We start from the raw sequence: 26482 nt of genomic DNA on the forward strand, positions 1-26482 counted from the left end.
TCTGCTTTGCCCCCCTCCCCTCCCCTTGGCTTGAGAAGCCGAGTTTTCTGCATCGGATTATTGCAAATGTTTAACCTGAATTTATATAAGAAACAAAATGAAACAAGGGGGCATCAGCTGAAACTCTCGGCCCAAGCCCCACGGGCAGTGAGGGTCTTATTGCATGGTCCCCACTCCCTGGTGACCAGCTGTTTCCCAGAGACCAGAGTCAAGGGCATTCTCCGGAATCCTGAGGGGGACAGGACGGTGGGCAGTGGGTATGGAGGGGGGATGAGAGCAATGAGCGGTGGAGGCAAATGGATGAGAACTCAGACTGTGAGCAACGTGAAGCGTGACCACGGTGGCCTTGGGGATGAAGCTGGAGGGCACAAACGGCCCTAAGCATGTATAAAAGTAAGCGGATGTGAGAATGGGGCTCTGCTAGGTGGCCTCTGCCTTTCTCCTTTTGGTGTTCTCTGGTCCTTGTCCCTTGGACATAGCTCTCGTTACGGGACTGCTGACCAGGCCACTGGCACGGTCTGGGACCATGGCAGTAAACTCGGAAATCCCAAACTTGAACTCAGGCTTCGGGCTGTGGGTTCCCCCTGCTCCACTTCGCCCACAATAGCATCTGCCTCCTTCTCCCTGGGCTGACATCCTTCTGGCACCTTTGCCCTCAGTGGGGCCGGACCCAGGGTCCACGCGTAGCCCCGCCTGGGCCACCACCCTGCCGGGTGCACCCCAACCCCAGTGCCAAAGCCTGTGGGCACTGCACCCCGAGCTACACAGGCTTGTCCACACTGTCACCCAAGACTGGGGTGGACCCTTTCTTCGGTGGGCTCTCAGGGACTGTGAGGTGCAGCCCCCGCCCCTCTTCTGGGGGTTCTCCCGAGGCCACTGGAGGCTCCGTCTGCTGGGGTTCGGGAGGTGCCGTGATGCCTGAGGAAGAAGGTCTGGGTTCTGGGGCGACACCATGGCCACCATCCAAGAACAGGTCCCCCCTGGGGCCCCCCACGTCCAGCGGCTCAAACGCAAAGTTCGGGATGGTCAGGTGTTCCGTGCGGCAGGGGACCTGGACCCGCCGTTCCCCCTTGGCAGCAGTGTCCAACCCTGCATTGTCTGTGGGCTCCAGGGGGTCCCTGTGGGGCACAGCCTCGCAGGATGGGGTTCTCCGCCGCAGGGTGGTGCTACTGCCCTCCGCTGCAGGGGCCCGGGCCGCACCCTCGTCCTCCGCGGGGGGCTCTATGGAGATGCAGGGGGGGCTCATCTTCTTCTTCCTGCGTGCCCCCAGGGCCAGCTCGGGCTCTATGGCCCGGGTCTTCACCTCCCCGGCCTCTGGGCCGCTGTCCCCACAGCCCTGCTCCACGGAGGGCCGCCTCTGCTCGTCCGCCCGGCCCGGCTGGTCCAGGAAGCCCTGGGCATTGACACTGTAGAGCCTGTGCAGGTCTGGCTCACCGCCCACCACCCCGCGGGCAGCAGGTGAGGCCGAGGGGCTGTGGGCAGAGCTGGTGATATGGCTGACCTCCTCGTCAGCCGGGTCTGGGGCCTCAGCCTCCTCTGCGCCCAGGGCCGGTGGCCGGCTGGAGATGTAGTTCTGTCCAAAAGTGTGCTTGCGGATGCAGATGCTGGTGGGCCGTGGGGAACGGGGCGGGGACCGCAAGGAGGGCCCCAGGGGCGCCTTCCTCAGAGGGGTCTTCCCACCAGGCTCTCCCCAGCCTGGGCTGCTGTCCACGGGACCATCGACCTGCCCTTCTAGGGACTCTGTGCAGACTACCTCCTGCAAAGACATGGAGTCATATGGGACCAGCCCAGGCAACAGGGACCCCTCCCCCAACCCCAGGCCAGGATGACCTCGTGACCCCCAAGGCTATGGGCCAGGGTGAGATGGGGCTGCGAGACACTGGTGTGGAAGCACTGTCCCCCAGCCCTAGTGTAGGGGCCCCCACCAACGCTGGTCATGCTGGGGAGGGGCCGTGAGGAGCAAAGGGCTGGAGCCCAAGCTTCCACGGGCAGAATCTGCCATGGGCCTCTGGAGACCCGAAGGGGCACAGAGCCAGGCTGCAGCCACTGCCTGACTCTGGCACCACCAGCTCAGCTTGACACCTCAAGGAGGAAGGGAGAGGGGCCTAAGTCTCAGGTGAGAGTGGTCTGTGGGTACATCCAGGCCCACAGGAAAGGTTGCTGGGGGGGCCTGAGGGAGAGCGAGGCTGCCGCCTGAGGGGACACGGGTCCCCATGGCCAGGTGCCATCATCACAGGCTCAGGGGACGCAGCGCCTACTTCCCCAATGTCCCTGTCGCTCATCCTTCAAATGGGGAGGGAACCCCCAAGGAGCCCCCAGGCCTCAGCTGAGGACCGGAAGTCTCCTCCTACCTGTGTGCAGAGCAGCCGGCTGAGACTAGGGGAGCGGGCTGCACCCAGAGGGGTCAGGGCACGGTGGGTGTCGCCGCCCCTGGCCGGGGAGGACATGGCCGAAGGGACCTGGAGGGATGGGCAGGACTCCACAGGCAGCAAGTGGGCGGTGACCGGGCCTGGGGCAAGAAGGTGCCTGAAATGTGCATCTGCCGCTGGCCCCACCCCTGCCCCTGCCGGCCCTGGCCGGCCCCGCCCGCCCAGGTCCTGGCTGTCTCCGCATGGGGCTGTACCCGAGGTGCCCGAGGCGCCCACGTAGGTCTCCATCTCCACCTCCTGCAGAGGGTGGGGATGAGCGGCCGCAGCGGGCGCCACGGGCCGGAACATGTAGCTGTCGTTGGGCAGTGAAAGCATCCTGGACACAGACACCTTGCGCACGACCAGCAGGGTGGGGGCGTCCGGTGAGGCGCCCGGGCTCGGCGGGGCCGTGGGCCTGGGGCGGGCGGGGGGCCCCTGCGCCATCTCCAGCTCGACCTCCGCGTCCAGCTCGGCGTCCTCGCGGGCCTCCTTGTTGCTCTCCTCCAAGTGCTTCATGAGCACAGCGACCACCACGTTGACCAGCACGAACTGGGCCACCAGCACGAAGGTGACGAAGTAGATGGGCGAGATGGCAGGCAGGTAGCTGAGGCAGTGCTTGTCCTCACGGGCACACTCCCGCAGCGTGTCCTGCGGGCGGAGGGCGGCAGGCAGGCTCCCACCTCCGTCTGCAGGGCCTCTCGTGGACTCCTACCACCCCGCCCACCGCGTGGGCCAGTACCTTCATGATCCCGTTCCAGTTGTCCCCCGTGGACACGCGGAACAGTGTGAGGAAAGCCATGCCGAAGTTGGAGAAGGTGGCGTGTCTACTCAGGCCCTCACAGGGGTTGTCCTCACTGCACTCTGCCGGGAGGGACCTGGTCAGCCCGCCTGTCGGGGCCAGTCCGCACACAGGCCCTGCCCTCCCACAGGGAAAGGCATGCTCCTCTGGGATGCAGGGTGGTGGCACAGCTCAGGGGCCCTGGCAGGTGGATGCCTTCAGCACAGGCCCAGCTCTGCATCAGCATGTCCCCCTTCTATTCTGAGGAGTAACAGGGCTGCCCTGGGCATGAGGCGGCCCAGATCCAGGTTGTGGGGCACTAGCTGCTGGGTCTGAGGAGTCCCCTCTGGGCAGACCATGGAACCCACTGAGCCTTCAGTGACACCCAAAGGGGAGGGGGCTCCCACAGGGTCTGGGCTGCCATGAAAGGTCCCCACGGACCCCTGCCGGGACTAGCCAGAGCCTCACGCCTGGGGGTCTGAGGAAATCCTTGGTGACAATTAAGGACTTGCTGCAGCATGTCCCCTGGGGACCAGGTGGAGTTCAGGTCACACCTGTGTGTGGGCACGTGCACTCACACTCATGTGCAGCTCTATTCTCCTGGCCTGGGTATGAACACATGTGCGTGTCTGTGTGCACGTCATGTGTCTGCCACAGCACTTTTGCATGTGCCAAGTCACCTCACGGTGAAGGGCTGACAGGAGCAGGGGCCAGGGCCTCAGCCTGGCCAGCACCCGGAGCCATCCGCGGGCTGTGTGCTCATGCGTGATGCTGCGCCTTCCGGGACCCCGTGTCTGGAGTGTGGGCCACGGCGCAGCTGCACTCACCGAGCCTCCCAAACAGCTCCACTCCCAGGGCAGCATAGATAAAAAACAGGAGCATGAAAAGCAGGCCGAGGTTCCCTACCTACATAGGAGAGAAGCAGAATGAGGTCAGTGGGGCGTCAGTCCCACCCCACCCCCTTTACCCAAGACCCGCCCAGCAGGGCATCAAGCTCCTGGGGACTACCTTGAGCCCTGTTCTCAATCCATCCCGCTTGGCCTCGGAGCTCCTGTGGCCCCCAAGGCCCCTCTGCTGGCCTCCGCCCCTGCTTGGCTCCTCCCGCCCGCCCGGCACCCAGGGCGCTGCCTCCAGCTCCTCTGCTCCCCAGAACCTGGGAGGCCTCCCGAGGGCTCTGGTGGACTCTGTGCAGGGCCTGCCTCCAGCCTCAGGGTCCCCACCGCAAGGTGAAGGCTGAAGCTCTGCAGACAGTGAGGTCTGGCCTGACCCCTGCCCGAGGCTCTTCTGTGAACTTGCCTCCCACCCTCCCAGCGCCTGCTCACGCTCACTCTGGGCTATGGGGGGTGGGAGCAGCGCAGGGGCACCCTCACACGCCTCCCTGACCCTGATGTGGCTGCTCCCCCTCTTCTCCAGCACCTGCTCCGACCCCCAGAGGCATGGCACTGGGGCGTGGCCAGGCCCCGGTTTCCCATCCTCCACCCCCCACCCCTTCCCGTCACTCCCACAGACACTGGGCAGGCTCCAAGGAGCGCTGAGTATAACTCAGGTCTGAGGAATGCTGCTAAGGGGACCAGTGGGGGCCGGCTGAAGGTGGAGGGCGTGGAGGGCTGGGGGTTTAGTGGGCAGCTGGGGAGGCAGCTGGGTGGATAGAAACATGCTGGCCAGGAGGGCTGGATGCTGGACAGCTGGACACCTGGTAGATGGGTGGACAGACAGCTGTCTGAATGGACAGACAGATGTGTCTGGGTAGCTGGAAGCCTAGTTGAGAGGGCTAGATCCACGGCCAGATGGACATGTGGATGGATGGCTGGTCAGGTGGACTGGCAGAGGGACTGAATACTGCACAGATGGGGCAATAAGACTTTCAGCTCAAGAGACCACAAAGGATCAGTGTGGTGGCTGTTGGGCACAGGACGCGAGGACGCAGGGCCTGAACTGGCTCCAGAGGAGAGAGGCCTTTGGCCAACACCTGAGCCCTGGGTGTGGTCCTCCAAACTCGACAAGCACACCTTCGCCACAAACTCTGCCCTCTGCCCAAATCCCACTGCGTCCAGAATTGCACTGGGGGATATGGGCATTGGTCATTGGTCTTCCCCAGAAAGACTAGACTGAGGCCCGGAAGGCAGGCAGCACGCCCCTCTCACAGCACAGCCCAGCAGCTCAGTTACTCCTTGCACCCGGCAGGGAGGGGGGGTTGGTAACTGCAGTTGCCGCGAGACGGGGCGACCACGTGAATGAGTGCTGACTGACAGTGGGTGAGGCCCTCCCTGCAGCCTTGTCCTCTTGGGGGCGTCTGTGATGCCCACCCTGGGAGCAGGGAAGCCAGACCCAGGCCCAGCCCCCGAGCTGCCGACCTACCTGGGGCAGCGCCTGAACCACTGTGTCCAGCAGGGCCCGCATACCCGTGGCCATCTTGAGCAGCTTCAGCACTAGGGCCGGGAGCCAAGCATTAGCAGGGAGGGTGTGGGGCTGGTCTGACCCTCCCCTGGCTGGCCAGACCCGGACCACCCGTCCCCCCACTTCCCGTCACCAGCATAACCCACCAGGGTGGGGTGAGGAACGACACGGGGTAGGTGGACACCTGAGCCCTGTCTACCGGCCCTCCTGATAGCCCAGAGACCCTGGTGGGACAGGCGGGTGGCCTACCGCGGGCGATGCGGAGCACACGCATGATGCGGATGATGGTGGGGTTGATGGGCAGCGCCGCGTTCATCTCTATCTCCTCCAGTGTGATGCCCATGATGGACAGCAGGACGATGGCCAGGTCCAGCTGGTTCCACCTGGGCCGGGCGGGCAGGCATGATTCAGTGCTGGCCACTGACTCTTCCCCAGCACCCCCAGCCCTTCAGAGCACCAGGAGTCCCCTCCCTGTCCCCTGGGAATGTCCTGGTGTCACCACAGGGCATCTTGCACCTCTACTCAGCACCGTCACCTCTGCAGGCCTCAGGCCACGGCTCTTTCCTGCCCCTGTTCCACACACCTGTCCTTGAAAAACCTCCGGAACCCAAACGCCACCAGCTTCAGCACGGCCTCAAAGACGAAGACGATGGTGAACACATAATTGCAGTACTTGAGGGCCTCGTCCAGAGACTGGGGACGGAATGTCAGGCTCTTGAGTGTCAGGCTCCCTGCCCGGCTGCCCCTTCCCACCCATCCTCCTGCCCCCTTGCGGCACTGGACGCCCCCCCCCAACGCCGCCCCCGCACCCGTGCCCTGTCCACCCTGCTCCATCTCTCTCCTCTGCTGACCTGGGCACCTCCTCAGATACGGGATGGGTCTCAGCTATTACTGGATGCAGGTCTGTGCTGGGCTGGGGAGGGCTGCCTGAATTTACCCTTGCAGCATTCTGGGGACAACTCTCAGGTGGGGGAACCTGCCCCTCAGAGCCCAGAGTTCTGGCCCTGCCTGGACCAGAGCCACCCACAGCCCAGGGCAGGGGCCAGCCCACCGGATGGGCTCAGCTTCAGCCAAAGAGTCAGAGGCTCTCTGCTGTTCTAGGAGGAGGGGGCGTCCCCGTCTTTAATGAAATGGTGGCGATGCGATCGGAGGACATCTCCCTCTCTCAGTCTGGCCTTTCCTGGACTGTGAAATCCACAGTCTGGGAAGCTGGACTCGGGGACACTCCCTTAGCCAGCATTTTGGATGGAACTTCTCATGGGGCTGGGGAGGCCCTTGGGGCAGGTGTGCCCTGGGAGTTTCCACTGGTTTTAAAGGAAGGAGGACCCTTTGTTCCAGCCACACATCCATGTACCCCATAAACCCCAGTGAGGGCTCAGGCACTGCTGCAGACCTGGGGCCCCCAGTTCTTAGGGTAGTACCACCTCGCTGAGCAATGGACCCCACTCGCGGCCCTCCCCGCTGCAGGCCTGAAGGCAGGGTGGGTGGGGTATCCAGGCAGCGAACCCCACCTTGGGCTGGTTGTAGTGCTCCATGGACATGGTGATGACGTTGACACCGATGATGAAGGTGATGAAGAGGTCCAGATAGTGGCTGGTGCACAGAGAGTGGATGGAGCGACGCGTGGGTGAGTAGTCCGCATAGTAGGGCCGGCGCTGGGCCTCTGTGGGAAAAGGGCGATGGTGAGGGGTTGGGTGGGGTGGGGTGGGAGGGCTGCCTCCCAAGGGCTGGAGGGTAGAGGTGCTGGGGGAGGGCCCAGGCTCAGACGTGGGCCTCAGGGGCAGGTCACCCACCGACCTACTCCACCAAGAGGGCCCCAGCCCCAGGGCAGACCCCAGGAGTGGGCCTGGAAGCTGAGACCCCCACCTGTGCCCTGCCGTGGGGCCCTGCCCAAACCCCGCCCTGCCGGGAGCTCCCAAACCGGGACCTGTGTGATCTACTCTCCTGAGCTGGCATCAGGGTTCAGAGACACCTCAGTGACGAAGGGTGGGCAGATGGGAGCTTTCCTGGGGGGCAGGGCAGGGAGGCCTACCACACCCCATCTTCCAGGCTGGGCATGTGCTGCCTTCTGACCCCCAGGCCCAGAGTCCCTCTACTCCCTGTGCTCCAGGAGGCCAGTGGGCAACTGCCTGCTGTCTGGAGTCTGCCTGCTCTCCGGTCCATCTGAGGTTGATGGCCATGACCTGGGTGGCGGGGGGAGGTTGTGTATCTCCCAGCAGTTCTGTCTGCACTAAATGCTCCACCTGCTGTAACTCTTTAGGGCAGATCAGTGCCCACCGAGCTCCCACTGGGTGAGGGTATAGCTGCCACCACTGCATAGGGGACCCACCTCGGCCACAGAACCCCGCGGGCAGGGACCAGGGAGAGCGGGGGCCGACGCGAACCGACCCCTCCCTGGGGCCCGCATGCTCCTTGGTCTGGCATGCGGTCACTAGAAAGCTCGGCTCAGCTCTTGCAGCCAAAGGGGCCAGTGACCAGTTGGGCCAGGCCAGCACTGAGGACATGGAGTAGCCACCAGCCGGCAGGCTTCCCAGAGCGCAGCAGAGAAGCAGTCAGGCATGCAGGCCGGGCGGAGGAACACACACGAGCTTGAAGGCAGCAGCGTGGACACCAGGCAGGCGAGCCAGCAACCCTTCCTCCCACTGGCTCCCGGCGCCCACCCCAGCCGTCCTGTGCCCGCCCTGCGGTGGACCCCAGTGGGCTTGGCACCCGCCTGCGATGTCCACCCTTCCCTGTGGCAGTGGCAGAGGGATGGAGGTCAGGCCAGTCCGCAGCCCTGTGCAGTGGCCGGCAGAAGTGGGGGTTAAGGCATGCAGGGCGGGGGCAGGTACCTGGGTTGGGGAAAGTGCCTGGAAAGACAAGGAGATGGTCTGAGCTGGCCGCGGTGGGCGGGGCCAGGAGACTCCACAGGGTGGGCGGGCAGCTCAGCAGCCCCACCTGGAAGAGGCCCTCTTTGCTCCCCGGCTGGGTGGGGTTTTCTAAGACCCTCTCTCTGTCTTGGATGGCTCTGCTTGCTCCCCACACCGTGGCGTGAAAACTCATGGGGTGAACCTGCCCCTGCGGTAGTGGGCGGTGGGGACTGGGACCTCATCCATCCCCTGTGCCTCCTGGGAAGGGACCCCGCCTCCTGCTGCAGCCATCCTTCTCTGAGGGCAAGAAGGGCAAGCATGCAGAGCCACTCGGTGAGGCCGGAGTTGCGGGTGGGGCAAGGGGACTGGGGCCAGGTAGGGGGCTCCGGGGCCAGGCTGCTGAGCTGCTGCCTGGGTGCTGCCTGCACAGCCCTGCGCCGAGCACGAGGGAGACCCGGGCTTAGGCCAGCAGCAGCCGGGTCTCAGAACCGCCCCTTGGCTGGTCCCCCGGTCCCCAGCCACCCTCCCACAGGCGAAAGGTGGGGGCTCAGGCAGGTGGAAAAGGCTGGGGTGACGCGCAGGTACCGACCCGCCCCCGCCACCGGGAGCGCCTTACTCCTGCGTTTCCTCTCCAGGCGCCGCTGCCGCTTCTCTTCCCGCCGCCGCGCCTCCTCAGCCTCCTGGTGCTGCCGGCACTTGTGGAAGTTCTCCACCACGACGCCCACGAACATGTTGAGCACAAAGAAGCTGACGATGAGCAGGAAGGAGATGAAGTAGAGCAGCATCCAGGGGTTGTGGTTGGGCACCGGCTGCGGCACAGGAGTGGCACGTGGGTGCCTGCCCACGAGGGCGCCCCTCCCGGGCACGGCCCCTGCCGGCAGGGTAGCTCTGGCCCCCGACGCGGAACTCTCCAGAAGTTCTCAGAGGCCAAAGGCGGCCTCTCGGGGGACATTCCCTGAGATGACCAAAGGACACGGGAAGAAAGGTCTGCTTGGAGGAGCAGGGCTGCCCACCGCCCACCGCACCTGCTGGTCTATGCCCACGGCGTCCAGCCCGTCGTACATGATGTTCACCCAGCCGTCCTTGGACGAGAGCACGAACAGGGACATCAGCGCCTGCAAGGCCAGAGCAACGTGGTTACTTCTGGACGTGGCCTCCTGCCGGGGAGACACCCCAAAGGACCACACCCCCTACCACAGCCCCACGCACAGCAGACCCACCCACAACTCGCAGACCCGCCATGCCGCTCCCACCTTACAGATAAGGATGAGGTTAGGTGAGGTCACCCCCACCAGGCTCGCCCCCTGTCCCGACCACCACCCCACCCCCCAGCCCTGCCCACCTGGCCCAGGTTGTCGAAGTTGTACTTGCGTCGCACCCAGCGGTAGTGCGCAGCCCAGCACTCGGCTTTAGTGGAGATGTTCCTGGTGTCGGTGCCCTCGCAGTAGTAAAACTTCCCCTTGAAGAGCTGACCAGGGCGGGGCAGTCACCCAGAGGGCCAGCGCTTGCACCCCCATGCTCCAGACCCACCCCCACGGGGCCTCCCAGAGCAGCCGGATAGAGAGCAACGTCTCTCTCGCTGCTTGCCTGGGAGTTGGCCCTCCTGGGGCAGCTATGCTGCTGACCACAGACCACCGTCCCACAGACAAGCAGGGCCACGCACCTGCACCCCTAGGATGCCGAAGATGATGAAGAAGGCACAGCAGATGAGGACAATGTTTCCGATGGGCCTGAGTGACGATATCAGAGTCTCCACCACCAGTTTGAGGCCTGGGGCACGGCTGATGACCCTGGATGAGGAGCAGAAGAAACGTGCTTTGAGCCCACCCAAGGGAGCTGCCACCAGACAGAAGGCCCAGCGCTGCAAAGACCCCACCCCCTGCTGGCCCCAGGCCCTTTCCCTCCCCAGCTCTGCCCCACCCTCTGGCTCCGCCCCACCCTCTGGCCCCGCCCCATCCAGCCACAGCCCCGCCCATTCGTACCCTTCCCTTCCCCAAACTCCACCCCATCCTTCCCCAGCCCTGCCCCGATCCCTGATTCAGGCCCTGCCCCACGGCCCAGTGTACCTCAGGGGCCGCAGTGTCCGCAGCAGGCGCAGCACACGCAGGATGCCCAGGATCTTGGCACCACCGGCCGACGCCATGGCCACGATGATGTCAACCAGGGACACCAGGACCAGCAGCCCATCCAGTATGTTCCAGCTGCTCTGCAGGTAGGCATGCTCACCAGAGACCAGGCCCAGGGCCACCACCTAGTGGGTGCAGAGGAGGGGCTAGTGGACATATGCGCTGCACATGGGGCCAGGGTGGGGCCACTGTGCAGGGCTGCGAGGCCAGATGGACATACGCCTGGGCTCCCCTGGACACCCTGTACCTTCACCATCATCTCGGCCACGAAGATCGCCGTGAAGATGTAGTTGGAGACGCTGAGGAAGACGCGCTCCTGCAGGGGACAGGACGATGGGAGGGGCCAGCCGCAACGGTGGGACCCCACCCCTCCCAGGCAAGGAGGGCGCCTCACGGTGCTGCCGGGGTCAATGTCGGGCCTCTCCAGGGCGATCGTGATGCAGTTGAGGAAGATGAAGACCAGGACGACGTGATCGAACATCTTGTGAGCGATGATCTTCTGGCAGGAGATGCGGAACCTGGGGGCCAGGGGTGGGGGTTCAGGGACAGCCCCGGCCAAGCCCTTGCTTCCCGTCCCCAAGGTCCCAGAGGCGGAGCACAGCGCTCACCACGTGGTAGGGACGCAGGGGCCCAGAGGGAGGGGTCAGCTTTCCCAGGTTTCTCCCAGGTGTGCCCCGTACCTGTTCTGTGGGGAGAAGAGGTACAGGGCCCAGGGCTCGTGGCTCCGACAGCACTCGGGCTTGTAGGGCTCCAGCACTTTCTGCAGCCGGGAGCAGCAGCTCTGGGGAGGGGGGGGTCCTCAGGGCCCCTCCCAGCCTGGCCAGCCCCCAGCCTCTCCTGCCTTCAGGCCCAGCCCTGTCCACCCACCCGGACACTGGGTGAGGGATCTATGCTGGGGGTCCAGGGGGTGCCGGTAAGTGGCCATCCTCAGATCCCTGCCCAGGTGGGCCTCCCAGCAGAACTGTCCAGGGCAGCAGAAGTGCCTAGCTGAGAAGGTGGTTCTGCTCTCTTCCCCTCTCCTCCCCTGGGGCTCTCATTGGCTGACCGACTCCAGCTCAGAACAAGCCCTCAGCTGGAGGTGGGGCTGACCCTGGGGCGAATCCCACTCCAGAGCTCCCTGTGGATCAGCTGAGGCTACACCAGCCAGATCAGCTCCTGCCCAGCTTGTCCTGCTTCCCTCCCCCGTCCCAAGGGCCTCCCATCAACGCTGCTCCCGAGTCCCCACCTGGGAAACCAGCCCACGACAGGGGGAGGCGAGGGGCTGATGTGAGGCCCACCCCCACTCACATCCTCCACGTCATCGTCAAACTCGGCCGGGTCCTCCTTGTGGCTCTCGATGCGCAGGAAGAACTCGCTGGGCAGGGCCAGCCCGTTGCAGTCGTGGAGCTTGGTGGGCAGCAGGGCGGCCGGCCGCAGGGGCCGCAGGTCGAGCGTGCTGCGGTGGTCCAGGGACTCGGTGCGCCGCAGCAGTGTGGCACGTGTGTCTGGCGAGGCTCCCACACCAGGCCTGCTGTCCTCGGCCTCCTCGTCTGTGCTGCCGCTGCCCTTGCCCTCGCCGGACAGCAGCGACTCACGCTCCCCGCACTGGCTCCGGCGCTTGAGGCTAGGTGCGCGGCCCAGGCTGTTCCAGCTGGAGCGCCGGCTGCTCCAGGTGCTGTTGGGGCCCCAGTGGGTGCAGGGCGAGCTGCGGAGGCTGGACTGCGGGGAGGGGGCAGGAGTGAGCAGGTCGGACCTCCCCCCACAAGGTACCCCCAAACATCCTGGCCTCAGGAGCACCTGGCACAGGGACCTTTCGCATCCAGTGGCATCACCATTGACACCCATGGGTGACATCTGTACATGGATCATCTCCTTTAACAAGCGGACAGCCCTGCTAAGGAGAGACACTAGCGGCACTGAACCTTCAGTGGGGCACCTGTGGCACACAGTGGGTCGACAGCTAGCTGGAGAGACAGCCAGCAAGCGTCAAGAGCACCGAGTGGGCCTCCCGAGCCTGCTCGAGGACCAGAGGGTGGGCGAAGGTTATCAGCGGGCCTGGGCCCAGCCACGGACCAGGCATCCTCAGATGCCACTGAGCAGCTGAACTGGATCTCTGGGGAGGGGCCCCACATCAGTTTCTAGTTGGCAGACTCTGGACTTGCAAAGAGAAGCTGGGCGCTGCTTATCCAGGAGATAAACTGGACTGTGGTCCGGGGACTTCACCTTTGCTGCGCCTACCCTCTTTGCCCTTCATCGTTTTCACCTCAGGGGTCCAGCAGGAGCTGAGCTGGAATCCTTGCTCAACAGCCCCTGTCCTCCTCCCAGGGACTCCTAGCAGCTTGGCTGTGATGCATCTTGTTGCTAGATCACTCGGCCCACCCAAGGCTCAGCCCCGCACCTTTTCTGTTACCAACACACGATCGTCCTGCCTTGGTGGTTTGCCTGGACTTTCCTCCAGGTTCATATCCCTGTGCTTTCTCTCCACTGTTAGCTTGTCCTGCTCTGCCCACCCCTCCCGGGCCCTTCTGAGAAGCCCAGAAGCCGGCTTTGGCTGTGTCTGCTGGGGGTGGTGTTTTCTGGGTTTGTCTGGAAAGACCCTGTGGGCTCCAGCTCTGCAGGGTGCTGTCGGTCGTGATGCACGGAACCCTCTGCCCGGCTTCCGTCACCTGCTTCACATCCTCAGTTTTTTTTGTATTTTTGTTTGTTTTTTTATTTTTGGCTGGGTTGGGTCTTCATTGCTGCATGCAGTCTTTCTCTAGTTGCGGCGAGCGGGGACTACTCTTCCTTGCGGTGCGCGGGCTTCTCATTGCAGTGGCTTCTCTTGTTGCAGAGTACAGGCTCAGTAGTTGTGGCTCGCAGGCTCTAGAGCGCAGGCTCAGTAGTTGGGGCACACAGGCTTAGTTGCTCTGTGGCTGTGGGATCTTCCTGGACCAAGGCTTGAACCTGTGTCCCCTACATCGGCAGGAGGATTCTTAACCACTGCGCCACCAGGGAAGTCCCACATACTCAGTTTTTTACACCTTTTTGCCATCCTTCTCTGTTTTCCCCATCTTGTACGCTGTGCGCTTTGCCAGCTTTTATCTATGATTGCAAATTGGAAGATAAACTTCCGGCCTGACAGTCTACTCGTCTGTTCATACTCCTCCCATAAAAACAGCAGCTTCTGGCTCCAACTTATAGAAAACAAAGCACTCAGGGCCAAGGAATTCCTGGGGTATGACTGGGGCGGGGTGTGCGGGACCCTCACTCATCTCTGGGGAAGGCCTAAGGAACTGGGTGAGTGGAGCCTGAAGGTGCCCTGAGGCCAGGGTGGGGGACCATCCCTACCAGAGACTTCTGGTCCCCCAGCTGGGGGTCCACGGAGCTGCTGCTGCCACGTCGTGAGTCCAGGAGGCCAGGGGCTGCGTCCAGGTGTGGGGAGCTCTTGGGGGTGGGCATGGGTGTGGCTGCCGTGCGCATGATGAGGGGAGGGGGCAGGCTGGCCTGGCCCTCCAGGTGCCCGTTGGGGGTCACCGCCAGCGAGTACATCTTCATCTCTGGGTGGGGGGAGGAGGCCGCTTGAGCCTGCAGGGCTCCCAGGAAGGATAATCTGCCCGCCCAGGACCCACCCACAGGAGTCCCAGCTGTGTCCGGACAGACAGGCAGCGCCCCCTCCATCCTGTCCCTGCCCCGCCCCCTCACCCGCATGCGCACCTGTGGCCCTGAGGTCTCTGAACTTGTCCAAGTCCTCCTCCAAGTGGGTGGAGGTCTTGTCTTCATCTGTGTCGGACCTGGTGGCATCGCCCTGTGCCCGAGGAGCACACAGTACACGTGAGGCTCCCTTCAGGTGGAACCCCCCTACAGGAAGGCCAGGCCAGCACGGGGGCGGGTGTGGACGGAAGGGCCCAGCGGGTGGAGGACGGAGTTCTCTCCATGTTGGTCTGCCCAATGTGCCTGGCTCCCACTGCCTCCCCTGGAAGCCCCTCTCACCTCCGCCTGGAAGCCCTCCACGAGGATGGCCACCAGCAGGTTGAAGAGCACGTAGTTGCCAAAGGTCATGAGGGCCACGAAGTAGAGGGCAGCCCAGGAGGAGGTGGAGGCCATGCCGTTGTAGAGGACAATGTTCCAGTCCTCCTGGGTGAGGATCTGGGGGAAAGGGGTGGCGGGGCAGAGTGGGACCAACATGGGGGCCGAGGGGGTGCCAGGACGGTGGGCCTGGCTGTAGAAATGCTGACAGGTCCTTAGGACAAGAAGGAGCTCTGGACAAGTGAGACCAGGTCCACCACCCCAGGGGCCAGGATCAATGTCCCTGCTGCTGTTCACAGCTCGTCACTCACTGTGGCCTCGGACAGGCCTCAGCCAGCTCTGGGGCTGTTCTGAGCATGAGCAGGGCTGTGGCTCTCCAGGGACTACCACGTACATGAGGGGACGGCCCCGCCTGGCTTTACCTGGAACACGGTGACGATGGCCCACAGCAGGGAGTCAAAGTTCTTCCTGTCAGGGACCGTGTCTCCAGTGTCTGTTTTCAGGCTGAATTTGCAGCCAAAGAGGTGCATTCCAAGGATGCTAAGGGCGGCAGACAGGGATGTGGTGAGTGCGGGGGAGGGGGCACAGGTGGGGGGATATGGGGGGTGCTGCCCGGTCACCTCCACACCCAGCAGCTGTTCCTCTACACCTCCCCCCGGACCCCCAGCTTTCTGATTTGCAGGGGCCTCCCAAGTGCCCACAGCCGAGCTGTTTCCATTGTATAGGTGGGAAGACCAAGGCCAGGAATAGGAGGGACAACCAGAGGCCACTCTGGCTTCAGGCAGCAGCCAGGACCTGAGGCGCCTGTCTCACCCAGCCTACCTGGGGCTGCCCTCTGCCCTAGCCCCCTCCCCAAGGCCTGAGGCCCCGGGCCAAGCTGACCCACAGCAAGGGCTCAGCAAACAGCAGCTGAAGCAAGAAACTCCAGCTTGGCTGCCCCGCCCCTTCTCTGCCTCCCTCATTCTTGGCTTTTTGTGGGGGGCACAACCCCGATCCATCCATGGGTGCCGGTCCCATCACCCCACTCAGCTATGAGCCGTGGGAGCAGAGCCCAGTATGCCGGTGCCTGGCACAGAAGGTGCCCAGTCAGTCTTGTCAAAAGGAACCAGTGACTGAGTTTCTGCTGCCGCTTTGAGGCTCCTGGCACCCCGGGCCCCAAAGCCAGAGCACGGGGCCAGCGTGGTGGGAGGGGCCTCTCCTCTGGGGCAGGCATGTGCTCAGTGCCCCAGGCCTTTCCCTCGCAGCCACAGGGGGCAGGATGACCCCCACCGGCCGTGCCCACCTGAAGATGAAGATGAAGAGCATGAGCAGCATGCAGAAAGTGGCCACGTTATCCATGGTCTTCATGAGCACCACCAGCTGGCGCCGCAGTGCGGGCATGAAGCGCACCAGCTTGAGCACCCGCAGCAGCCGGAAGGTCCGCAATACCGACAGCCCGCCGTCTGCCTGTCCGATGATCTCCCACACGCTGTGGGCAGGCCGAGGCTCAGGAGGGCCTTCTCTGGCCGCGCATCCCTGTGCCCACCCTGACCTTGGGATACCCTCTTCCCAGAAGCAGGAACACCAGCCCGGGAGCCACCGTGGCCTCCGCTCAACCCCATTCTGGGAGCAGGTTCAGCGGCATCAAGGCATCGACAGGGCTGAGGGATGGTGGTGACTTCTCTGAGCCTCCTAATCAGCTGCTGTCCTGCTGGCTGCCCGACCCCCAGAAGCTGCCCAATCAGAAGCTTCTCAGTTGAGGGCCTTTCCTGGTCCTATGCCTTTCAAGCTGTGCCTGGCTTGTCTATTCTTGTTAGGGTGGGGGATCCCTTGACCCCTGAGGGCCCTGCTTCCTCCTGGGGAAGGGAATTCCCCCAGATTCTCCAATTCATTTCTGTGTTGATTTTGCTGCAGCAGACGCCCCTCAGGCAAGCTGGCCTTCCTCGAAGGTTCTGAGCCCTAAGTGGAGTCCAGCTGCGAGGCCGAAGGGCCACTGAGTGCCCACTCTCTTCCTGCAGGGAACAGCTCCACTAGATTCTATAAACTTTCACCTGAGATGTAGCTGACCTACCTGTGTGTACCCGACAGTGCTTGTGGGGAGGGGCGGGGATCCTGTCCCAAGACATCCCATCCCATGAAATGCTATGCTGCTGGCAGGGCCTCTCCTGCTGGCTGGGGCTCTGCTATGTGTGGGGGGCTGTCGCCTGACACTGGAGCTCCCCGGCCCCTGTGGGCTCCCAGGAGGTGGGGACCCACCTGATGACCACGATGATGCCATCGAAGATGTTGTAGGGATTCCTGATGTAGCCCAGCGGACCAAAGGCCAGCAGCTTCAGCAGCATCTCCAGGGCAAACATGCTCGTGAACACGATGTTGCTGATCTCCAGGGCGTTGGTCAGCTCATCAGGCTGTGGGCAGCGAAGACATCATCAGGGCCCACCCACGGCTCCCAGTGCCCCTCAGCAGGGGTGGGGGACCACTCCACTGAACTAGGAGCAGGTAAGTCTGCATCAAGGGGCCAAGGGGCTGTGGCAGCATCTCAGAAGGAGCCCAACTGGCTGCTGTCTGGAGGAGAAAACAAGGACCTCAGCGATGTCCCCTCCAGCTGGACCCCAACCTGCCTGGCCCTCCTATCCTGACTGTCCCTGGCCCTCCCCAGGCCCTGCCTGACCTTCCCACCAGCATGTCTGAGAAACAGGGCTCCAGAGACTTCCCCAGACCCCACAAGCACAGGCCATGGGAAAAGGGGCTGGAGCATCTGCCTCAGGGTTCCAGGGTGGGCATGTGGGTGCACGGGGTGCAGGGCACACAGTTGGTGCCTCCCAAGAGCTGCCCTGATCCCTGGTGGCCTTGCACACCCTTCCTTGTCAGCAGAAGGCCCCAGGGGTCCCTCTCTTACTGGGGATGTGTTGGCCCGCCTGTGTGTGCACACCTGCACCAGTGTAAATGCTGGTATGTGTGTGTGCCAGTGTGTGGCCTGTTTGTGTGCACATGTGAGTTTGCATGTACCTGCATGTGCCGTGCATGTGCACAGGGCTTCCCACACGTGCACGTCTGTACACGTGTCCACATCTGCACAGGTAAACCTTGCGTATGTGCCTGTGCACGTGCGTGTGTATATACACGTGTGCAGAGGCTCTTTCTTGCCGGGGATTCCCTCCAGCCTACTGCTGTCCCTGCCTAAGTCTCACCCTCACAAAGAGAACCTCCCTGCTGGGGCTGCTGGAGGCTAACACTGCTGGCATTTTCCCTGAATTGCTCCAGGATGAAAAAACATAGCTTAAGTGACTTGAAAAGCCCAGAGAATGGAAAACGAGGAAGGCAACCTGATCATTAAAAGTGAACTGGCCTCGGGGCTTCCCTCATGGTGCAGTGGTTAAGAATCCGCCTGCCAATGCAGGGGACATGGGTTCAAGCCCTGGCCCGGGAAGATCCCACACGACGCGGAGCAACTAAGCCCGAGCACAACTACTGGGTCTGCGCTCTAGAGCCCGCGAGCCACAACTACTGGAGCCCGTGTCCCTAGAGCCCATGCTCCACAACAAGAGAAGCCACAACAATGACAATGAGAAGACCGTGAACCACAAGGAAGAGTAGCCCCTGCTCGCCGCAACCAGAGAAAAAAGCCCGCATGAAGCAATGAAGACCCAATGCAGCCAAAAAAAAAAAAAAAGTGAACTGGCCTCGGTCCCCAGAGTGGACACCCTCTCCCTGCCGGATCCAGCCGCTGCTCCTCCCTGGCGAGGCCCCAGTCCCGGGCAGGGGCTACTGGGGGGCCAGGCATCACCCATACAATTCCTCCTCTGGGGGCCATTCCATACCACTGGCCTCTCCTGGGCACAGCCAGAAGGTCTGGCTCATGTAAGCGGGGGGCCTCTCTCTGTGAGAGCTGGGCTGTGGGAGTCCCATCCTGAGAAGAACACTGGGTGGCCTGGTGAGCGCCCTCGGCCCCCTGCTGCCTCTGGGATTGTGATTTCAAACCCCCACCCCAGACAGGAGGACCTCCAGGTGGGAGCCACGTTTTCTCCTTTCACCACTCAGCAGAGGCCCAGCCAACGAGAAGCAGGAGTGTTTGCCGAGTGGCTAATAAAAACTGCCACAACAGCTGACGTTCAGCTCTAACGCCATCCCTGTTCCCCAACCCCCAGAAACCCCTCTGTGGGGCCCTGTAAGAGACTTGAAGTCTCGAGGAGACACACGAGGAACGTGCTCCCCAGGGGTCACTCCGAGGGCTGTCCATTCAGGCCCACTTCACCTCTGGAGGGTGCACCGGGCCGCCTACCTGCTCATGGTACTCGATGCCCATGCTCAGCGTGTTGGTGAGGATGGCTACCATGATGCCGCGGTTGAAGTACTTGCTGTCCACGATGCGGCACAGCTTGCCGCTAAAGGAGGCCCAGACGCGGCCCAGCCCTCCCTGCTCGCCTGCCACCGCCCGCCGCTGTGCCCTCCGCCGCGTTCCTCCTGAGCCTGGCGTGTCCGCCGCTGGGGGTGGCTGCATGGGGTCACGGCAGTCCCCGTGCCGCACATCCCGCGTGAATTCGTAGACCCCGTTGCTGTCGGAGTCTCCGCTGTCTGAGTCACTGAACTCCAGCTCGGGGTCCTCCAGGGCGCTGGTGCAGTACGGGCAGCTACTCAGCTCACAGGTCAGCGTGCCCGCCTGGGGGCTGGGCAGGGGGCAGGGCACGCTCAGGCCTGACAGACGGCTGGGGGCCTGGCCCAGTCCTGCAGGGAGAAGGATGTGGGCAGCCTCAGGCCGCTCAGCTGCAGCACCAGGCGCCCGGGACCCACGTGCACAAGCAGGCTGCCATGGGGTGAACGGTGTCTGTGTAGACATGCACATCGTACACATGCACACGCCTGGGCACTCACACCTGGGTATATGTGCACATGTGGGAACATTCATACACACCTAGGCACACACCTGAGCACATGCACAGACACACATGCCCACGCCTGGGCACTCACACCTGAGCACATGCACGCCCTGCACAGGTACTCTCTGTTCACTCAAGGATAAAAAGAGGCAGAGAGGCTCATCCGCCAGGGGGCCACGCCATCCACAGAAATATGACGTGAGCCCCTTTCCAGCAGTCACGTTAAACGGATGACGTGACTGTGAACTTTCCAGGTCACGATGCGCAGCACCATCGTCGCTCGGTGCTGCCTGCCTGGCTGAGTCTCTGGGGCCCAGGTGACTGCACTGGCGGCGGCTTAGACTCCCCACAGCCAGGAGCCCTGCGGGGACAACCTACCCCAGTGGGCAGTGCAGGACTATAGGCATGTGCATTTTGACACACCCCGGTCGCTGTGTGAGGACACACACACCTCTACCCACTCCAGGCACCCCGAGGGCTACTGCCCGCGCATGCCACCTGGGAGGGCCTCAGTCTGCATGGGACCCCAGTGTCTGGGGTCGCAGTGTCCTGCCCGTCCCAGGTGGGTGAAGCCGGCAGCTCAGGTGGGAGGACCGAGTATACTGGGGGGCACCCCGGCCCCTCTCTCCTCGGCCTTTGGGAGCTCTGTGACCTCGGCTTTCCCTTCCCTCTGTCCCAGCCTCAGTCTCCCCACCTAGAAAGGGGGCCGGCCACTCCTCCTGAGAAATGACCAGGCCACGGACAGGTGGTCCCTCTCAGGGCCAGGCGTGGGCAATGGGGCACAGCCCCAGGGTTTTTTTTTTTGCTAGCTTCAGAATTCTCACTTCCACGTGGCAAACGCTCAGGGCTACAGCATGGACGGAGGTGGGGGGGGCACCTTCTCCCATCTGAGGTGCCCAGGACCTCCCCCCACTTCTTCCCTTCATCCAGGGCTCCAAGGGAGGAAGACTGAGCTCACGAGGGTTCGCACACAGGCGGGGATGTCCCAGGAGCCCATCCCCCACTCCCCACTGCTCCCCACAGGGTGAGGTCCTTACCGTGCTCCCCGACCAGATGCTGGATCTTCTCGCAGGGGTCGGGGCTGCTCAGGCTCAGTGGGCTGTGCACCCCGGCTCCCAGGGGTCCACCAGGACGCTTCCCCTTGGGCCCGGGGCCACCTTTGCCACTGCCTGCGGCCGAGGGTAGGATGGTGGGGTAGTTCATGGCGCCCAGCCCAGTGGCCAGCTTGAGGCCGGCGGCGGCAGTGGCCACAGCATGTGCCGCCCGGGCCCTCTCCTGTGGCCCCTCCACGTGGCAGTCTGCATGGTACACGCTGTGCACTGACTCAGCGTCGGGGGGCCCACGCCCGGGCGAGGGAGGTGCTCCGGCCCGCACCAGCCTGGTGTCACCACCGCCTGGCTCGGGGCCTGGCCGGCGTGGGCTGCCATGGCTGAAGTGGTAGTGGTGGTGGTGGTGGTGGTGGTGGTGGTACACGAGATGGTGGATGGAGGTGGCGCGCCCTCCCGCCCGCCGTGGCCGCCACCCAGCGCCCTGGCCGTGCGGCACGCCGCTGGGGTCCACCTTCTTGTGCCAGCGGCTCTGCCAACGGGCATAGAGGCGGAGGCCACGGCGCTTCAGCTTGCGGCACACATGGCCCACGTACCGGAGGAGCTCCTCGTAGCAGCTGCCAGGCTCTGAGAAGCTGGCCAGCGTGCTGTCATTGGACAGGTAGCGGGCCCGCTGCTCCCGCATCAGCTGGTTCTCCCGCTGCTTCGTCTCTGAGAACTGCGTGGCGATCACCACTAGGCACAGGTTGATCATGAAGAAGGAACCCACCTGTGGTGGGCGGGAGGCAGTGAGCTCACCGGACGAGTGCCCCAGGGAGGCAGGGAAGCGGGGACACTGGGACCCACTGCCCTGGGCATCAGGATTGGGCAGGGCAGGAGACCAGGACAGCAGCTGTGGTTTCTACACAACAATCAAGCCCCTGATGAGAAAAATACTGAGCCCCACTGTGTGCTGCCCGTTCTAAGGGCCCGGGATATGGCCCCAGGGTAGCCGGCGGCGGCGGGGCACCCTGTGATGGGCATGTCCTTGCTGATCGATGTTGAGCCCCAGCATTTGGGATGGGTGGTGCAGGGTAGGTGCTTCTTGCCTATTTGTGGACAGTTGCAGGACATGTGGGGAGACCCGCCTTCCCATCATCTGTGTGGTTTGTCCCCTCGTCCTTCAGCTCTGTCCCCAGCCACACCCTCCCGCCCGGGTCAGGCCTTCCTCAGCCCCCACGGCTTCACTGTTCTCTGTGGCAGGGTCACCGGGTGACACTCTGCTCTGTTTGTGTTTATGGTCTGAGATAAGTGGGACAGGTGCCTGGTTTAATTCACCGCTGGTCTTTTCAAACCCCGCCACAGGCACCAGGGGCCACTGAGAGAATCAAGTGAGGGCCACCCCGGGGGCCACAACCCCTGTGGAGGGCCGTGCCTGGGGGAAACACCTATACTGTGGAGAACTGTGTTGAGGGCCCATGTACACTGTGGGGGGACTGTGACCCCAACAGGTGATCCTGACTCCCCTGCAGCCTCCTGATAGGACCTGGCCATGGGAGGGCCTGAGGGGCTGTCTGAGGTCTCTCTCCCCCCACCCCACAGGCTTCTCTGTCCTCCCAACCCTGCCCACCTCCTCCTGGGGCTGGACAGAGTCTCCCCCCGACTCCACCAAGGGCCCCCACCCACCTGCCCTGGACATGACGGTCCTGGGTCTCTGCTGCCCCCGCCCTGCCCTATAGCTCAGTCAAGTGCAGGGACCCAAGAGGGCCAGCAAAGGCCAAGATGGCGCTGCACCAGGGGCACAAGCAGGATCTCGCTGGACCCCGGGGACAGGACGACGGCTGCTAACAGAGGAGGAGCTTGGGATCTGAGATAGGGCTGTCGCGAAGCGGGGGCCCCCCCACACCCCTTGCCCCATGCGTCCCACTCCACCCCTGCACTTACAATGATGAGCAGGATGAAGTAGATGAAGTTGTAGAAGGAGTGGGCATCCATGACGTAGTACATGATGTCCACCCAGCCCTCCAGCGTGATCACCTGGGGGGGCAGGCGGCTGGACACACGGACGGCCCTGAGAGGGCGGCGGGCCCTCCTCGCCTGCCTGGCACCAGCCCCCAGGCCCCGCATGCTGGGCGCCCAGTGCAGGGGAGACCCAGAGCCCACCTGGAAGATGGCGATCCAGGCATAGCCAATGTTGTCGAAGCTGATGGCCCCGTTGTGTGGGTTGGAGTCGCCCGAGCGGCACACATTGTAGTACTGGTTCCAGTTGATGCAGGTGTGGTGGCCTGTGCCACCTGCGCCCTCGGCCTGAGGCTGCCCATAGGCCTCCCAGCCCAGCGTGCACTCCACGCGCAGCTCGCGGCGGCTGGGGATGTGTGAGCACTTCTGCATGCCGTTGTCCCGGCGAGAGGAGCAGATGAAGGGGTTTTCCTCACCCTCCTCCGGCTGGTAGTATGGCCGCAGGAAGCTGAGGTTGCTGTTCCTGAAGGCACAGAGATGGAGAGACAGAGAGAAACAGACAGACAGACACAGTCAGACAGAGATAGAAACAGACATAAAAACCAAAAGTGACAGAGACAGACCCAGGCCCACCAGTGCTAATGCTGCTCCAGGAAGGGTGTGTCCCTGGGAACAGGGCCTGGAGGGGAGGAGCCTGTTGGGGGAAGGGCCCATTAGGGGAGGAGCCTCTGGGTGGGGAGGGGAGGGGACTGGAGGGGGATGAGCCTGCTAGAGGAGGAGCCTCTGGGGGCAGGCCCTGGGAAGAGCAGATTAGAGGCATGTCCTGCAGGGTGGGCAGGGCCCCTGCACCTGGCGAAGGTGCTGTCCAGGAAGCAGCGGTTGCGCAGCAGGCCAGCCCAAAGCTGGACACCCACGATGCCGAAGATGAAGAAGACAAAGAAGCAGAGCAGGAGGACGTTCCCGAGCATGGGCAGCGTGTCCAGCAGCAGCGTGACCAGGATCCTCATGCCTGCAGGTGGCAGGGCAGCCGGTCAGTGCAGCAGAGCCCTCCTGGGAGCCCTGAGCCCTCTGCCATTCACAGATGGACATCAGCCCCTCCGTGGGGGACATGAGCTGGGCCCCCAAAGTCCAGCACGCCCCAAAGGACAAACATCTGCGGTAAGACACCACAGAGGGAAGCAAGGCCATGGCCTGGAGGGGCTCAGGGCGGGAGGTCCCTGATCCTTGCGAATGCCATATGGGAACACACTGCATCCAGGCAGGCCCCCAGGGTGGCCAGACCAGGAGTCCCGTGGCCCCAGGCTCCTGCATGCGAGCAGCAGCCTGGGGGTCTTGCAGCAGATACTGGGTTTGGGAAAAAGTGTTTCTTTCCATTCTCTGTGAGAATCACGTTGAGCAGAGCCCTGCACTGGAGGGGAAGCAGGGGCTATGTGGACCCCAGGGAAGGAAGCGGCTTTTGAGAGGCAGTTTTGAAGCTCTTGTTCCTGGGTACGATGGGCTGCGTGTATGCCGATTATTCGAGGGAGTGGGTCAGCCAAGCCCCATGCACCCCTTGGTCCCGGGCCGGCCCCCCCATTCCCAGACCTCAGCGAAGATAAGACTTGTTTCCGGAAACAAGCAAGAGCTGACCTAAGGGTGCAGGCAGAGCCCTGGGCCAGGGGGCTGAGCCAGGGGGCCTCATGGAGAGCACCCTGGAGCTGCTGGATGGCAGAGGTGGGACCCCTGGGGTCACAGGGGGGAATCACAGCTGGGAGAAGCACTGAAGTTTCAGAAATGGCCGGGAGGAAGATTCATCAGGGACAAAGTAAGCAACACCCTGGCCAGACAGCAACTGGCTCAAAAGACCACATATGATCCAGGGTCAGAGTGGACCCCAGGCAGCCAGAGTGAGACACAGCCCTGAACATGACCACTGGGGGCTCACTGCGAGGGACACATGGTCCTGTCTGGGGAGGCACCCTGTTTGGGACCAGGGCATGTCCCCAGAGCGAGGCCAAGCTGCTGGCAGCAATTCTGGCCACTGCAGGCATTTGGTCTGAAAAGTGAAGATCTGTGTTGTGAAAGGGGCTGTATTATCACTTCACACACTGAAAGGGGGTCCAGGTGAGTGGACTGAGTGCCTGATGGTGCTGGGCACAGAGCCAAAAACCACGTGTGACACCTCACCTCAACCCACAGCCATCCTCACATTCACAGTCGGGTAAACCGAGGCTCAGAGAGGTACAGTACTTGCCCAGGATCACATAGCATCTGAGCCCTGTCTGATCCCTGAGGGTATAGCCAGGTGGCAAGTAGAAGGAAGGCCCAGGGGTCCCACAGCATAAACCTCACCCACCTGCCCTTTGGTGGAGCTGACAGCCCCAGGGGGAGGGAGTGACCCACCCTGGGGCGGGGTGACTTCTTGGAGGGGCCGCAGGACACACCCTGACCACCCGGACTTCGGTGCTGAGGCCACCAGGACCCAGGCCAGGCAGCCAGAAAGGCTGTGCGCACCTACACGGCACACACAGACCCACATGCACATGTGTGTATACTTACTTTACAGTCACATGGGCACCACCCACACACAACCCCAGGAAAATTAACGGCTGAATTCGATCACATCCCTGAAGACTTTGAAGACACAGAAACTCCCAGACAGCCCCATGTGGGCAGATGACCTGGGTCCGGACAGACCACATTCCAAATGAGCAGCCACATGACCCCCTGGAAGCTTCTCCACCCTTCCCTGAGCACCAGACCCTTTGGCAGAACTCAGACCTGAGAACCAGGGTGGGCCAGACAAGAGAGCAACCAAGTCCTGCACAGCTCCCGGGCACGACCCCAAATGCTGTGCATGCTGTGCAGATGAGGAGTCTGAGGTTCAGAATGGCCCGTCACTCAGCAGCACTGTGGGGAGTCGGGACCCCACACAGCCTGACTGCCCATCACACCCCCACTCAGTCCAGGGTTGCTCTGTCCTCCCCAGAAAAGCAGTGGCAAATCCTTAGGTTCCTATGGCGAGTGGCAGGAGGCCAGCCTCTCCTACCCCGGCACTGGGGTCTGGGCTGGGGCCAGAGCATCCAGATGCCATACAGGCAGTGTGGCCTCCTGGTCTTGTGCCCCAGTGGGTCCTCAAAAGCTCTCATCAGGGCTGGCAGGACACGCCTGTCCCAGGCCCGGGTGTGAGGGTCACTTACTGGGCACACGGTTGATGGCACGAAGGGGCCGCAGCACGCGCACTGTCCGGATGGCCGAGAGGCTCACGTTGTGTCCGTCCAGAGAGTACTCCATCATGCTAGGAGTGGGGCAGAGGGAACGGGGGCTCAGGCGGCCGACAGGTGCTCTAGGGTCAGAGCCAGGCCAGCAGGCACACAGTTCTCTCCAGGGCACCCTGCCAGCTGAGGCCAGGAGGCCCAGGGCAGGTGAGCACATGCCAGAGGCCTGGTCCCCACACCATGCACCCAACCTGGCTGGGCTCCAGGGCAGGGGAAGCATAACCTTAGGTTACCACTAGGGGCTCCTCACCGCTCACAGGCCACTCCGTGCACCCTGTGTCTGTCCTGCTGTCCCTGGTGCTGGCACAGGGAGCCCTGGACAAGTGTCCTGCCCCTGGCACCCCAGACCCAGCTACCCCCAAGACCCAGCACCGCCTGAGTACACCTCCCCATCCCTCTTCCTGGGGGGCCCAGGGGCTGCCGTGGGGTCTGAGGGGGGCAGGGCTCCCAGCCAGGCCTGGCCAGGTGCAGGGGCCGCCCTGGTCTGGTCTGCGGTGGGGCAGGGCCATACCCCGCCATGACGATGAAGAAGTCCAGCCTGTTCCACGTGTCGCCCAGGTAGCACTTCTGCCCGAATAGCCCGAGGGCGATCATCTTGATGACCATCTCCACCGCGAAGAAGGCGAAGATGAAGTCGTCAAACGCCTGCAGGAGAGGGGCCTGAGAGCTGGGCCTGCGTCCCTCACACCCAGCCCAGGTCACCTGTGGCCAGTCCTGCCCCGCCGGCCCCGCCCCGCCGGCCCCACCCACCTCCAGGATGCTGCAGCGCTCCGAGCGGCACTCGACGTCTTCGCAGGGCCGGAACATGCCCAGGGTCACGCAGTTGAGCATGATGACCAGCAT

At 63.3% G+C, this 26482-nt stretch overlaps 1 protein-coding gene across 2 annotated transcripts; it reads right to left on the reverse strand.

Moving 5' to 3' along the window:
- On the reverse strand, window positions 1-26482 carry CACNA1H (calcium voltage-gated channel subunit alpha1 H; the record flags this gene model as incomplete). Of its 2 annotated transcripts, XM_081257444.1 has the most annotated exons (32): window positions 1-1756; window positions 2352-2509; window positions 2624-3056; window positions 3148-3269; window positions 4014-4092; window positions 5545-5615; window positions 5833-5966; window positions 6167-6276; window positions 7095-7246; window positions 8415-8432; window positions 9049-9241; window positions 9458-9547; window positions 9775-9900; window positions 10096-10222; window positions 10499-10683; window positions 10806-10874; window positions 10953-11076; window positions 11239-11339; window positions 11846-12256; window positions 13865-14073; window positions 14231-14321; window positions 14507-14662; window positions 14965-15082; window positions 15825-16010; window positions 16778-16929; window positions 18804-19246; window positions 20436-21213; window positions 22368-22460; window positions 22587-22905; window positions 23232-23391; window positions 25562-25659; window positions 26151-26482. In XM_081257444.1, the coding sequence occupies 32 exons, from the start codon at window positions 26480-26482 to the stop codon at window positions 761-763; spliced, it is 6834 nt and encodes a 2277-aa protein (XP_081113570.1). In that variant the 3' UTR covers window positions 1-760. The 2 variants fall into 2 exon arrangements, with proteins under 2 accessions (XP_081113570.1, XP_081113569.1); XM_081257443.1 differs by lacking the exon at window positions 8415-8432.

This window comes from Mesoplodon bidens (genome assembly GCF_964165515.1).
Source record: "Mesoplodon bidens genome assembly, chromosome: 15".
Taxonomy (NCBI): domain Eukaryota; kingdom Metazoa; phylum Chordata; class Mammalia; order Artiodactyla; family Ziphiidae; genus Mesoplodon; species Mesoplodon bidens.